The following is a 13,149-nucleotide window of genomic DNA, read 5'->3' as shown; positions in this document are numbered from 1 at the left end:
CCCCATGATCCAAACACCTCTCACTAAGCTCCATCTCTAGCACTGGGGATTAATTACAGTTCACCATGAGATTTCAGTAGGGGCTGATATCCAAACTATGCCAGAATAAAATTTGTTACTTTTGTTTGTTTTGATGTTCCAGTTGTCCCATATTTCGCCAGCACAATCCTCCTTAGGCTGATTTGTTTCCATTTATCATGTCCCAGTCATTCTTTTGAGTTATTTTCCAACACAAGAAGATGTTCCAGGCTCAGTTTTATTGTTTTGCACTTTCCCTTCATAGCCGTGAAAGTAACCCTTTATCCAAGGATTGCTGGTTCCTTTTACTGAATAACAGTGTTTAGAAACAAAGATCAGGGCATTGGATATGCTTGTGTCTACTAGAGTATCACTGTTCCCAGGCCTTCTCAATGGACAGAGCCAGGAACTCCTTGTATATGTGTGTGTGGAGATATAAATGGAGATCAAAAACCAATTTCAGTCCAGCTTCTCCCTTTTCATATTTCTAATTTCATTGTTAAACATGGCTCCTGCTAAGGTCAATAAATACACTTATTTTCTCAATCCTGTTGTACGTGACTAATCTCCTGACTTTACCAGGCCACTATCCCATTTGGCTACCTTCCTTGAATGGGATCAGACTCCATTAGGAGTCCCTTCTTTCTCAGGTCTGCTAATGGCTTTTTGACTGAATTATCAAGGAAGGACAGAAAGAATATTTTTGTTTTATATGGTGGTGTAGTAGACATGTGTTTCGAGGCTAAATTGATGTTCCTGATTAAGAAATTAGCATTTTGTAAATGATTCATTATATTTTTATAATTCAGGTTTGACCTTATTGATACCTTACCTTCTGACTACCAAGAAAAAATGGAAAGACTGTAAGATCAGAGTATTCATTGGTGGAAAAATAAACAGAATAGACCATGACCGGAGAGCGTAAGTTTATTTCACATTGAAGGGCATGCGTCTAGTAGCACTTCATTGCTACAGTATAAATTTGATAGGATAAAAATTAGACAATCCAGAAAATGTCTATTATCTTGCTTTGTTCTTTACTGAGGTTAAAAATTTTAAATATAACCTTGTTCTCTTTAGTCTTCATGTTTAACTAGTAGATACTTAATTTTACTTAGATGTAATTTTTTTTAACATATTAACATTTTAGAAGGTCCTTCTTAAATACTTGTAACTTTAAAGTGCTAAGCAACCTTTTTCTTTTAATCATATACAAACATTACCTATTTGTATATGGGATACATTTTGTTGTAGACTCTAGACAACAAAATGCAGGATGCCATTGTCATTCATCCGATTCTTTCTAAATATACTGTCACAATTATAGTTCTTGTTTCAGTACTTCTCTCCTGCTCTGTAAGTACTCTTGTTTTGTCTTTGACATGTAACATGTATATTGTACACATTATGGATCAAAGACATGGGTACTTAGAAGCATTGAAACCCAGTTTTATTTTTCAGAAAGCAGTTTTGACCATATAATTCCTCTACCCAAAATACTTTAACGACTTTCCTGCTACCTGCCATAGAAAATCTAATTGTTGTAATGTAGCAGTCAAGGCCCTTGACAGTCTGTCCTCTCATTCCCTTTCTATTCTTCTATTTCCCCCAGTATGCCTTATACTTCAGTATACTTTTCCATAGCCTCTAAGCATGCATGTGACTTCAGGCTTTTACTCCTTTGCCTACTCTCATCTCCTGTAAATAGCTCTTCACTAGCCTCTCCTTTTATCTCTTTAAATACTGCACTCTTTAAAACCCAGCTCAGTTCTTCGTAGTGCCTTTCCTATTTCTCCTGCCTTACCCCCAGATCTAGTTGTTATGTTTCCTTCCGGAATCACAATGTACTTTAATACCTACCACTCATCACATTCTGGCAGGTATTATATTTATTTTCTTATTTAAGTTTTGTGGGCCCTGTTATGTTTAGCATGTTTTATAGTAGGCACTTAACTGATAGGTCCTGGAATTCAACTAGGTGTTTATTCATTTCAAATAGTGAATTATGCAAGAAATACTAATAATAAATTTAATAATCAAACCTGTAGCAGATCTTTTTTCTCATATCTCAATTTAAAAACATTTTTATTACAAATAAAATTGCATTTTATTTTTTGTTTATATGTGCACTTCAACTGTTCTATTGTTGCCACCAATGTTTCATTGCCAGCTATGCCTTCAGAAAGGTATTTACTGAAAAATCAGGCCTGTTGATGCTCCTTTTCTATGTCCTGTTTCAGTTCCCTCCTCCCCCAAAATTCTATGAACTTAATCTGCCATCAACTATATCTTCAATATGGCCCACAGGTCATATTTGGGCCCTGAGATAAGCATTCTTCTTGGATGGAAGAATAATCCAAAAATAAATAGTTGTCTACTAGTTTTTATTGAAATGTATGTACTTATCAATATAGTTTCACTAAATTTAAGAAACATTAGCTACCATTTAAATTTAATTATTAATGTCTTTCTTTGTCCATTACTCAGGAGAGATTCAGAGAAAGTAAAATACTCAGTGATTACTCAGAAAGTAAAGTACTCAGTGGATTTAAGTCTGCTTTGTGAATGAATGGTGTGAATTAATTCAAATGGACATTGTTTAGCACATGATAGACTGACTTTTTCTGTAAATCATGCTTTTCAGATATATGGATTCAGCCCAATATAGAATGAAAATACTTGTATCTTAATTCTATTAATTTTTGTTGTAGGATGGCTACTTTGCTTAGCAAGTTCCGAATAGACTTTTCTGATATTATGGTCCTAGGAGATATCAATACCAAACCAAAGAAAGAAAAGTAAGTTACTCTACAAATTTCTGATCCTTTTATAGATGGCCTACTCAGACACAGATTGAACTTAATTAAAACCCAGAGATTTATTTTCCTGCTGTTAGTTGTATGTGAAGTCAATATTTTAAAAATCTAACATTGATAGTTGGTATGCATATATCAGATATTAAAGAAAGTCTAAAGAGTTTTCAGTATTCAGAGAGGATTTAAATTACAGCTTTACATGTGATTTCTGAAAGGTGGTTCATTTCCATTGCCCCTGCCTGCAGTCGTTATAACCACTCAGTCCCTGCTCTACATACCTATTACTTTCCACTGTTTTGTTTTATCGCTAAAATAGGAAAATCTAAACATTTGCCTACAATAGTTGCATTCAGAGTTCTTCTAGGAAAGACTTTGGAATATTCCACCTGAAAATGGTATATACAGGTTATAATGATATTTGTATTTATTTTACCTGATATAATTTTAATTATTAGATTAATGTTGAATCAATATGAAGCTGATATAAAGAATTCCTTTTAGATAGGAAACAGTAAGGTAAAATTAGTAAGGTTGTAATCAGGGTGAGATTGCTTTTATTGTAAAACTGTGTACTGGGTGCTTCATACTAGATTTGATACTGAAAAATACGTTTTTCATGTTCATAGAGGATTAGAATGCCATTCATGTTATTTTATTGGTAAGTATATGGATGTAAAAATTAATTTTTCATTTCCTTAAATTTTTAGTGTCTGCCCTTTTCCCCTTCAAAATGTTCTAGTACATTTTTTTACACTACTTTTATTCATTGATAACTGGGAAAGCCTTTGGGTGTTTTAGAGCATAGTAGTAACACAATTTGACTTATTGCTCAAAGGTATCATTTTGGCTACTATGGTAAAATATATTTAGGTTGAGAGAAAATGGCCATAGGGGGAGGAGGGGTATACAGGGAGATCAGCTTTAGCAGTTAAAAATGCAATTTTATTACAGGTTGGAGATTCCTTATCCCAAATGCTTGGGATCAACCAAAAGTGTTTCAGATTTCAGATTTTTTTTTTAAATTTTGGAACGTTTTCATTATACATGCTGGTTTAGAATCCCTAATCCAAAAATCAGAAATTCAAAATGTTTCACTGAGCATTTCCATTAGACGTCATATCGGTGCTTAGAAAGTTTTAGATTTTGAAGCAGTTTGGATTTCAGATTAGGGATGCACAGTCTGTATTGTCCATATGGGTTCTAATTTTCTCATCAGTTTCAGAGACTAGAAATTGCTGTTTTTGAAATAAATTGCCAAAGTGATTATTATGGTTGGGGTATGGAGAGGAGCATAATAAATGAGAGGCACTAACTTTGCAAGTTTTAATTTAATATTTAAGATCTTTCTGTTATGTAAGTTAAAATAAGATTAGTTGTGAGAATTCTTTGTTTTTTAAAGTATTATAGCTTTTGAGGAAATGATTGAGCCATACAGACTTCATGAAGATGATAAAGAGCAGGATATTGCAGATAAAATGAAAGAAGATGAACCGTGGCGAATAACAGATAATGAACTTGAACTTTATAAGACCAAGGTATTCTTTATCTTCTGCTTTATTTTCATTGATCTTTTATATAATAAAAGACATGAAAACCAAGAACTTCAAATTTGATATAGGAGGGGTCAGTTGTATAAATGAACTCTAAAATAGATTTATTTGAGGTTAGCGGAAAGGATTTTTTTTAAAAAAAAGAACAGATATTTTTATTACACTAAAATTCATTTCCGTTTCTTTTTGTCTCCTTATAGTTTTATGAACCATGCTAAATTCGTATTTCCAAATGGTCTAGGAATGACTTTGTCCTGTTTCATTTCAGACATACCGGCAGATCAGGTTAAATGAATTATTAAAGGAACATTCAAGCACAGCTAATATTATCGTCATGTAAGTAAAGATTTTCTTGCTAGTTTCTGATAATATGCTTTGAATTAATTTCTGTTCCAACTATATATCTATATAACACCCATATTGACTTAGTTGTTATAAGGAGGAAAAAACAAACTTGTAAAAATATACTATGCTTTAAGCATATGGAGAAAGACAAAAACTTTAACCTTAAGCTTATATGAATCCCAAGTAATTTTTTTTATCGTAATAGGTTATATTGGAACCTTTTGTTTACGCTTCTTCTCACCTTTTCAAAATTCCTCATCTTTGTAAACACTACAGCATAGCCATTAAGTATGTGTGGATAGGAGGGTCCTACGTTAAAGTTTGGACCCCAGACAGCTTCCTCTTGAAAATAACCCAAAAAATGTTATTTGGCAGATTAAACTTGAATAGTGATTCCTGTCTGGATTCCCATTCTTACGTTTTCCACACACAAATTTTACATACCAACACATTGTCCTTGAGTTAAATACAGATGCTAAATGCCTACTTTGGCTCTTCCTCTACTGAACTAGGTTAGCTAGATATTCTTTGAACCCACGTTTTCTCACTTTTGGAACATGTGTCCTTAGATAGGAAAGCTCAGGCCTCTCCCCCACAAAAAAAGCCAAATAATGAAAAAAAACTATCAAAAGATTGTTAGTTTAACAACAAGCATTTAATAAATCAGAAAGTTTCAAGTTTTGCTGGTGATAAATACCTGTAATGGAAAAGATACTAGAACAGAAATTTAGAGAAAAACTGACAGAGCAACTGGTCACTGCTACCACCATCCATAAATAGAAATTAAAACTGAGATAAGAAGATGAAAATTGCATTTATCCATATATAGCTTCCGTTTTCTAAATTTTGATAGTAAACATACCTTTCACCTAAAAGAATTCTATTCTTATTAAAGAAGGGGAAATCTAGGATTTAGTGTTATATATCAGAGAAACTGTGGTTTATAGAAGTATTTACTGTTCTTATGAACAAATTCTTAAAAATCTTTCTTGAAAGATTATAGTCTTTTATATACACATGTATGATGGTGGTACCGTAAGATTATAATACCGTATGTTAAGCTGGGGGCACGATGGTATGCACCTGTAGTCTCAGCTACTTGGGAGACTGAGGTGGGAGGATTGCTTGAGACCTGAAGTTTTGAGTCCAGCCTGGACAATGTATTAAGACCCATCTCTCTTAAAAACAAAAAAAAAACATATTTTTACTGTATCTTTTCTATATTTAGCTATGCAAATGCTTACCATCATGTTACAGTTGCCTATGATATTCACTACAGTAACATACTGTACAGGTTTGTAGCCTAGGAGCAACAGGCTGTATCGTATAGCCCAGATGTGTAGTAGGCTATACCGTCTTGGTTTATGTAAGTACTCCTATGATGTTTTCATGAGGGCAAAATTGCCTGACAATAAGTTCTAACAAATGAGTCTCCATCGCTAAGCAACACAACTATGGTTGTTATTCTATATGCAGAGTTCTCCTGCACTGAGAAATATTCTGTAATTATAGTAATTTATAGTAACTTATTGTAATCTACTTTATAATTTTTGCTACATTTTATTCTGTAAATGCATTGCTCAGGTTTTTTTTCTCTTTTTGATACCAGGAGTCTCCCAGTTGCACGAAAAGGTGCTGTGTCTAGTGCTCTCTACATGGCATGGTTAGAAGCTCTATCTAAGGACCTACCACCAATCCTCCTAGTTCGTGGGAATCATCAGAGTGTCCTTACCTTCTACTCATAAATGTTCTATACAGTGGACAGCCCTCCAGAATGGTACTTCAGTGCCTAGTGTAGTAACTGAAATCTTCAATGACACATTAACATCACAATGGCGAACAGTGACTTTTCTTTCACGATTTCATTAATTTGAAAGCACACAGGAAAGTTGCTCCATTGATATGTGTATGGAGACTTCGGTTTTAGTCAATTCCGTATCTCAATCTTAATGGTGATTCTTCTCTGTTGAACTGAAGTTTGTGAGAGTAGTTTTCCTTTGCTACTTGAATAGCAATAAAAGCGTGTTAACTTTTTGATTGATGAAAGAAGTACAAAAAGCCTTTAGCCTTGAGGTGCCTTCTGAAATTAACCAAATTTCATCCATATATCCTCTTTTATAAATTTATAGAATGTCAAACTTTGCCTTCAACTGTTGTTTTTATTTCTAGTCTCTTCCACTTTAAAACAAAATGAACACTGCTTGTCTTCTTCCATTGACCATTTAGTGTTGAGTACTGTATGTGTTTTGTTAATTTTATAAAGGTATCTGTTAGATATTAAAGGTGAGAATTAGGGCAGGTTAATGAAAAATGGGGAAGGGGAAATGGTAACCAAAAAGTGACCCCATGGTAAGGTTTATATGAGTATATGTTAATATAGAGCTAGGAAAAAAAGCCCCCCAAATGCCTTTTTCACCCCTCTGATTGGCTATTATCACTATATTATTCTCTTGAAACCTTAGGGAAGATTAAAGATTCATCCCATACTTCTGTATACCATGCTTAAAAACGTCATTCTTTAAACAAAAATACTCAAGATCATTTATATTTATTTGGAGAGAAAACTGTCCTAATTTAGAATTTCCCTCAAATCTGAGGGACTTTTAAGAAATGCTAACAGATTTTATGGAGGAAATTTAGACAAAGCAATGTCATTTAATAGAATATTTCAATATTTAAGTGGAATTTCAGTATACTGTACTATCCTTTATAAGTCATTAAAATAATGTTTCATCAAATGGTTAAATGGACCACTGGTTTCTTAGAGAAATGTTTTTAGGCTTAATTCATTCAATTGTCAAGTACACTTAGTCTTAATACACTCAGGTTTGAACAGATTATTCTGAACATTAAAATTTAATCCATTCTTAATACTTTAAAACTTTTGTGTTAAGAAAAACTGCCAGTTTGTGCTTTTGAAATGTCTGTTTTGACATCATCGTCTACTAGTACAATTTTGACAGTGCATATGTACTGTTACTAAAAGCTTTATATAAAATTATTAATGTGAAGTTTTTCATTTATAATTCAAGGAAGGATTTCCTGAAAACATTTCAAGGGATGTCTACATATTTGTATGTGTGTGTGTATATATATGTATATGCATACACAGATGCATATGTGTATATATAATGAAATTTATGTTGCTGGTATTTTGCATTTTAAAGTGATCAAGATTCATTAGGCAAACTTTTGTTTAAGTAAACAAGTTCAAAATCAGATTAACAGATACAGGTTTCATAGAGAACAAAGGTGATCATTTGAAGGGCATGCTGTAATTTCACACAATTTTCCAGTTCAAAAATGGAGAATACTTCGCCTAAAGTACAGTTAAGTGGGTCAATTGATACAAGTTTCTGTGGTGGAAAATTTATGCAGGTTTTCATGAATTTTTTTTTTTTTTTTTTTTTTTTGAGACGGAGTCTGGCTCTGTTGCCATGCTGGAATGCAGTAACGTGATCTCAGCTCACTGCAGCCTCCGCCTCCCCAGTTCAAGCAATTCTCCTGCCTTAGCCTCCCTAGTAGCTGGGACTACAGGTGCACGCCACCATGCCCAGCTAATTTTTGTATTTTGAGTAGAGACAGGGTTTCACCATACTGACTAGGATGGTCTCTCTTGACCTTGTGATCTGCCTGCCTCGACCTCCCAGAGTGCTGGGATTACAGGCGTGAGCCACTGCGCCCGGCTGGTTTTCATGAATCTTGATAGACATCTATAACGTTATTTTCAGTGGTGTGCAGCATTTTTGCTGCATGAGTATGAGCTAGGTATAGAGATCTGATAACTTGAATTCAGAATATTAAGAAAATGAAGTAACTGATTTTCTTAAAAAAAATTTCTACATTTTAACTCACAGCATTGTTCCATTGCAGGTTTTGCAATGTTTGGGGGTAAAGACAGTAGAAATACTATATTATTCAGTAAACAATAACGTGTGAACTTTAAAAATGGATAATAGGGCATGGACTGAGTGCTGCTATCTTGAAATGTGCACAGGTACACTTACTTTTTTTTAAGTTTTTCCCATTCAGGAAAACAACATTGTGATCTGTACTACAGGAACCAAATGTCATGCGTCATACATGTGTGTATAAAGTACATAAAATGTATCTAAATATTCATAATGTGGGGTGGGTAATACTGTCTGTGAAATAATGTAAGAAGCTTTTCACTTAAAAAAATGCATTACTTTCGCTTAACACTAGACATCAGGTCGAAAATTTGCAAGGTTGTTATAGTACTTATTTCAGCAATTCTTAGAGATGCTAGCTAGTGTTCAAGCTAAAAATAGCTTTATTTATGCTAAATTTTGATTTTTGTACGAATTTTTTTTTAAGTTCTAATCATTGGTGATAGCTTGGAAATAAATAATTATGCCATGGCATTTGACAGTTCATTATTCCTCTAAGTAAGAATTGAGTTTAAAGAGAATGGTGGTGTTAAGCTGATTATTAACAGTTACTGAAATCAACTATTTATTTGTTACATTATTCCATTTGTATTTTAGGTTTCCTTTTACATTCTTTTTATATGCATTCTGACATTACATATTTTTTAAGACTATGGAAATAATTTAAAGATTTGAGCTCTGGTGGATGATTATCTGCTAAGTTTGAAAATGTAATATTTTGATAATACTGTACTATAACTGTCACACAAATGCTTTTCTAATGTTTTAACCTTGAGTATTGCAGTTGCTGCTTTGTACAGAGGTTACTGCAATAAAGGAAGTGGATTCATTCAACCTATTTAATGTCCATTCTTATATTTTATCTATTTTATAAGTTTCTGCCAGCTTTGTGGTTTTGTCTCATTTAGATAACTATTGCTTCATTCATTTCTGAATTTTTTAAATAGCTTTTACCTTAATATTCATGCCCCGGAAAAGTCGTTCACTATTCCTAAACCTTTGCAGTAATCACTATTGATACTTACAGTATGACTGAACCATCTGAGCTGCAGCTCATTATGGATTTTTTTTTAAGTGACCTGGCTTTTCTAATTCTGCTTTATCTTTGGGCCAAATCTCTCATTTGTCAATGAGGAAACTAGAAGATTAAAAGCGATTCATAGTCCCTGAATATCATCTGATTCTTTCCTTCCAAAGATTTTTATCGAAGCTCATTTAGAGTTTTAGAAAGCATTTTCATTTTCTCATTTGAACGTGACTGTAGGTGTGGTATATATGCAGGACAGCTGTTTCTTTCTTCTACTCTTGAGAAAGCAGCTTGGAGCAGTTTAGGGAGTTTTCCAAGGTCATGTGGTAAATCAAGGAAGGTTGTTGGTCTAGAGCCCAGGTCTTTCATCCCCAGGAATTTCTTCATTATGCATTCACTGCTGGCTGATCCATAAGACAGATGGCTGGGATAGATTGGTCGTTTCCAAATTACTCACCCCTGTCCGCTGAGTAAATGTGTTTTCAGGTAAGGCAAATTATAGTTAGAAATATAGGTTGGCTAAAGGCTGCCTTAATATGTTCAAAACAAAATGTAAATATCCATTTTTTTGTTTGTCGTCTTCCTTATTCTCAAGCCACTATTCAGGCCACTATTCACTTATTTGGAAAGCTAAAAGATAATTTAAAGGCAACTAGGTATGTGACATTTTCTAATATCAGACCGTCCAACAGTTTTTAAAACAAGAACATCATTCATCTTTGAACCACCAGGTTTCTGCTGTTCATTCACCAGGAAGAAAAGATAAATCCATTTGATATGCTTCCCTCTTTATGTTTATATCCCTATAGGAAGTTTGTAGGGCCAGAGGAAATAGATGGTAGTTTAATGTTTAACTTTTGGGGAAAGATGGTACAAGTTCTAGTATATGCTCAATAGAAAGTACTATTTAGTTTAGTTCAGATAATAAATAGTGTGTTGGTGGGTTTACCAACTTGACATACTTTTTTTGGTAGTACTCGAATACCTAAGAATCTAAGTCTCATTGTCTTGTATGGAATCTGGTGGCAATGGTGATGGACCTGTTTTACTTACGTGATGGGCATTTAACAGAGTCTGTTAAATGATAGCGTTAAGAACCTCAGCCCATTTTTTCTCCTTACCCTTTTGTTTCAGACACGGTAAAAGTTTGAAACTATTAGGGAAAATGTGAATGCCTCTGCATTTGTCCCCTCCTGCTGTGCAGCCTGCCTTGTGGCTGCTGTCCTCACAGATCAGGAACTCATTCCCCAAAATGATAGTGTATTAGTAACACACATCATTTGTTCCACTATTCCAGGATATGAATACAAATTACCAGTGTGTTCTACGCAAAGCTACAAATGAAAATAAGCTTACTTTTTTGATCCACAAAACAGGGTTGGGATCCATGGGTATGGAATGCCAAAACCCGACTCAATACTTGTCAGAATTTTGTTAGAATACTGCTGAAGCTTTTGAGGTAGAGAATTGTGGAGGTTTTATCCTGGAAGAGTTAACTTCATCATAAGAAAGGAAGCAATTTATAGGGTGACTTTATATCCAGCTATTATCTCTCTAAGATATACCAAAAAAGACAGTTTTAAAATTAAGTAGGCACTGTTCATATTTATTTATATAAGGTACATATAAAGGTGTATAACTACTAGAAGATACTACATTTACTCTTTTACATTCTAAATTAAGCTTCAGTTGAGCCATTTTTCAAGGAAGTCACAATTTGAAAAGGAGCAATCTATAGGCATTTATTTGAATAACCAGAAAGTCACAGGTTATTTTTAAGTTTATAACATTTTTGCTTAAGCCATGAAAACTCCCCTCTGAGTTCCTAAGAAATGTTACTATTTAAGAACTTTAGAAGATGACAAGGACAGTTTGGGAAGGAGGTGGCTGGTGACAGTGAGATGAAAAATGATGCTCCAAGAAAAGGTTTATGAATTGCAAAATATGTGCCTTTAAGTCTTAGTGTCATATTTCCTTTTGGGAAATAGTGAACTGTGAAGAATGGAAGTAGTTTTTTTCTGAATTTTTATATCTGTTGACATAACCAGCACCTTCTATTAGCTACGCGGTGCTGGTCTCAGAGCTCTAATAATCTACCTCTTTCAGGTAGTCTGTTTTCTCTGTGGTCTTTCCATCAGTAAAGATTATCCTTTGCTTACTGTCCATGCCCCTGTGAGTTTAGTATTATTAACATAAATTTTGCACTTCGGTTTTTTCAGAAAAATTGGTAAGGAAGCACAGGTGTATTATGTATTGAAACACTGATTAGAAGAGTGGTTCCCAAACTTTAGTGTGCCTCAATCAGTGGCAGGGCTTGTTAACACATACTTTACTGCTACCGCATAATCTCTAAGTGAAATCTTGCACGTAGGCTACTTCTCAATATAACCTGCCTTCTCTACACTTCTTTTTGTCCTTTCTTTCATGGTATACATGTATTTCCATCTCCCCTTAACACCAGCTGTGAATTCAAATGATTATCTCCTTTCCAAATCCCTTAGTGTTTCCCTTTTATATTAGGTCTTTGTCAGTGGCAAGAATAGAACCCAAAGCAGGCTAACAAAAAAAGGAAGCCCTAGAAGGCAGCTAAGCTCAGGGACTTCAGTGAGTGTAAGCAGGGACTCTGAACAGGGTCCTTAGGGCTCATCTTTCCTTCTGTCTGCTTTGTCTTTCAAAGAGTGACAATTCTTCCCATAGACTGTCATCGTGTAGTGGGCCCTGTGGCTTCTGAGAAAACCATACTCAGTCCTGATGGCTTAACAACAACTGCAGTAAAAAGGTGGTGTCTCCTCATAAGCTTTGGCAGAAAAGACTAGGGAAGGGTCCCAGTGGGCTCAGTTTGGGATCCCCCCAATTCAGCCATGCCATTGATTAGGCATGAATCTTGTGCCCACTTGATGTGAAGTAGGTTCTCCATTTTAAAAAGATTGTATTATTGAAAAGAAAGGAGGCCAGGTGTAGTGGCTCACGCCTGTAATCTTACTACTTTGTGAGGCTGAGGCGGGAGTATCGCTGGGACCAGGATTTCAATACTGGCCTTGGCAACATAGTGAGACCCTGTGTCTACAAAAAAATAACCCGGGCATGGTGGCACACTCCTGTAGACCCAGCCGCTCAGGAGATGGGAGGATCACTTGAGCCCAGGAATTCAAGGCTGCAATGAGCTATGATTCTGCCACTGCACTCAAGCCTAGGCAACAGTGAGAACCCGTCTCTGAAAAAATTAAAGGGAGGTTGGGAAAACCAAACCAGTAGATACCCCCGGGAGTGCCCTAAAGAATAGTGCTGACCCACATTTAACTAAAAATCAGAGACAATCTAGTCATCTGCCTCTTTTGGAGTCTCTAGTTACAGTGACTTGTCTTAGTCCGGAATATTTATGATGATCAAATCCAGATGTGGCTCCTCATGATCCAGCAACCTATGATTGGCCAAATGATATTTTTACCCCAATACACCTTACAATGACTGATGGTTATTGA

General features: G+C 34.9%; 1 protein-coding gene across 4 annotated transcripts in view; it reads left to right on the top strand.

Annotated features, from left to right (window-relative positions):
• Window positions 1-9,478, top strand: part of SLC12A2 (solute carrier family 12 member 2) — a 110,697-nt gene extending 101,219 nt beyond the window's left edge. For 2 of the 4 annotated variants that reach the window (XM_030926856.1, XM_010359872.2), the window contains 5 exons: window positions 828-939; window positions 2,730-2,816; window positions 4,234-4,369; window positions 4,653-4,720; window positions 6,339-9,478. In XM_030926856.1, coding sequence (XP_030782716.1) covers window positions 828-939; window positions 2,730-2,816; window positions 4,234-4,369; window positions 4,653-4,720; window positions 6,339-6,474 — 539 coding nt within the window. In that variant the 3' untranslated portion in view covers window positions 6,475-9,478. Of the gene's footprint in view, window positions 1-827; window positions 940-2,729; window positions 2,817-4,233; window positions 4,370-4,652; window positions 4,721-6,338 lie in introns of those variants that run through there. The other 2 variants (XM_010359874.2, XR_004056264.1) reach the window with 2 other exon arrangements.
• The last annotated feature ends 3,671 nt before the right edge of the window (window positions 9,479-13,149 follow it).

Source organism: Rhinopithecus roxellana, chromosome 3 (assembly GCF_007565055.1).
Source record: "Rhinopithecus roxellana isolate Shanxi Qingling chromosome 3, ASM756505v1, whole genome shotgun sequence".
Lineage (NCBI taxonomy): Eukaryota > Metazoa > Chordata > Mammalia > Primates > Cercopithecidae > Rhinopithecus > Rhinopithecus roxellana.
Note: the sequence above shows the minus strand (reverse complement) of the source record. Positions and strands in the feature narration are given on the sequence as shown.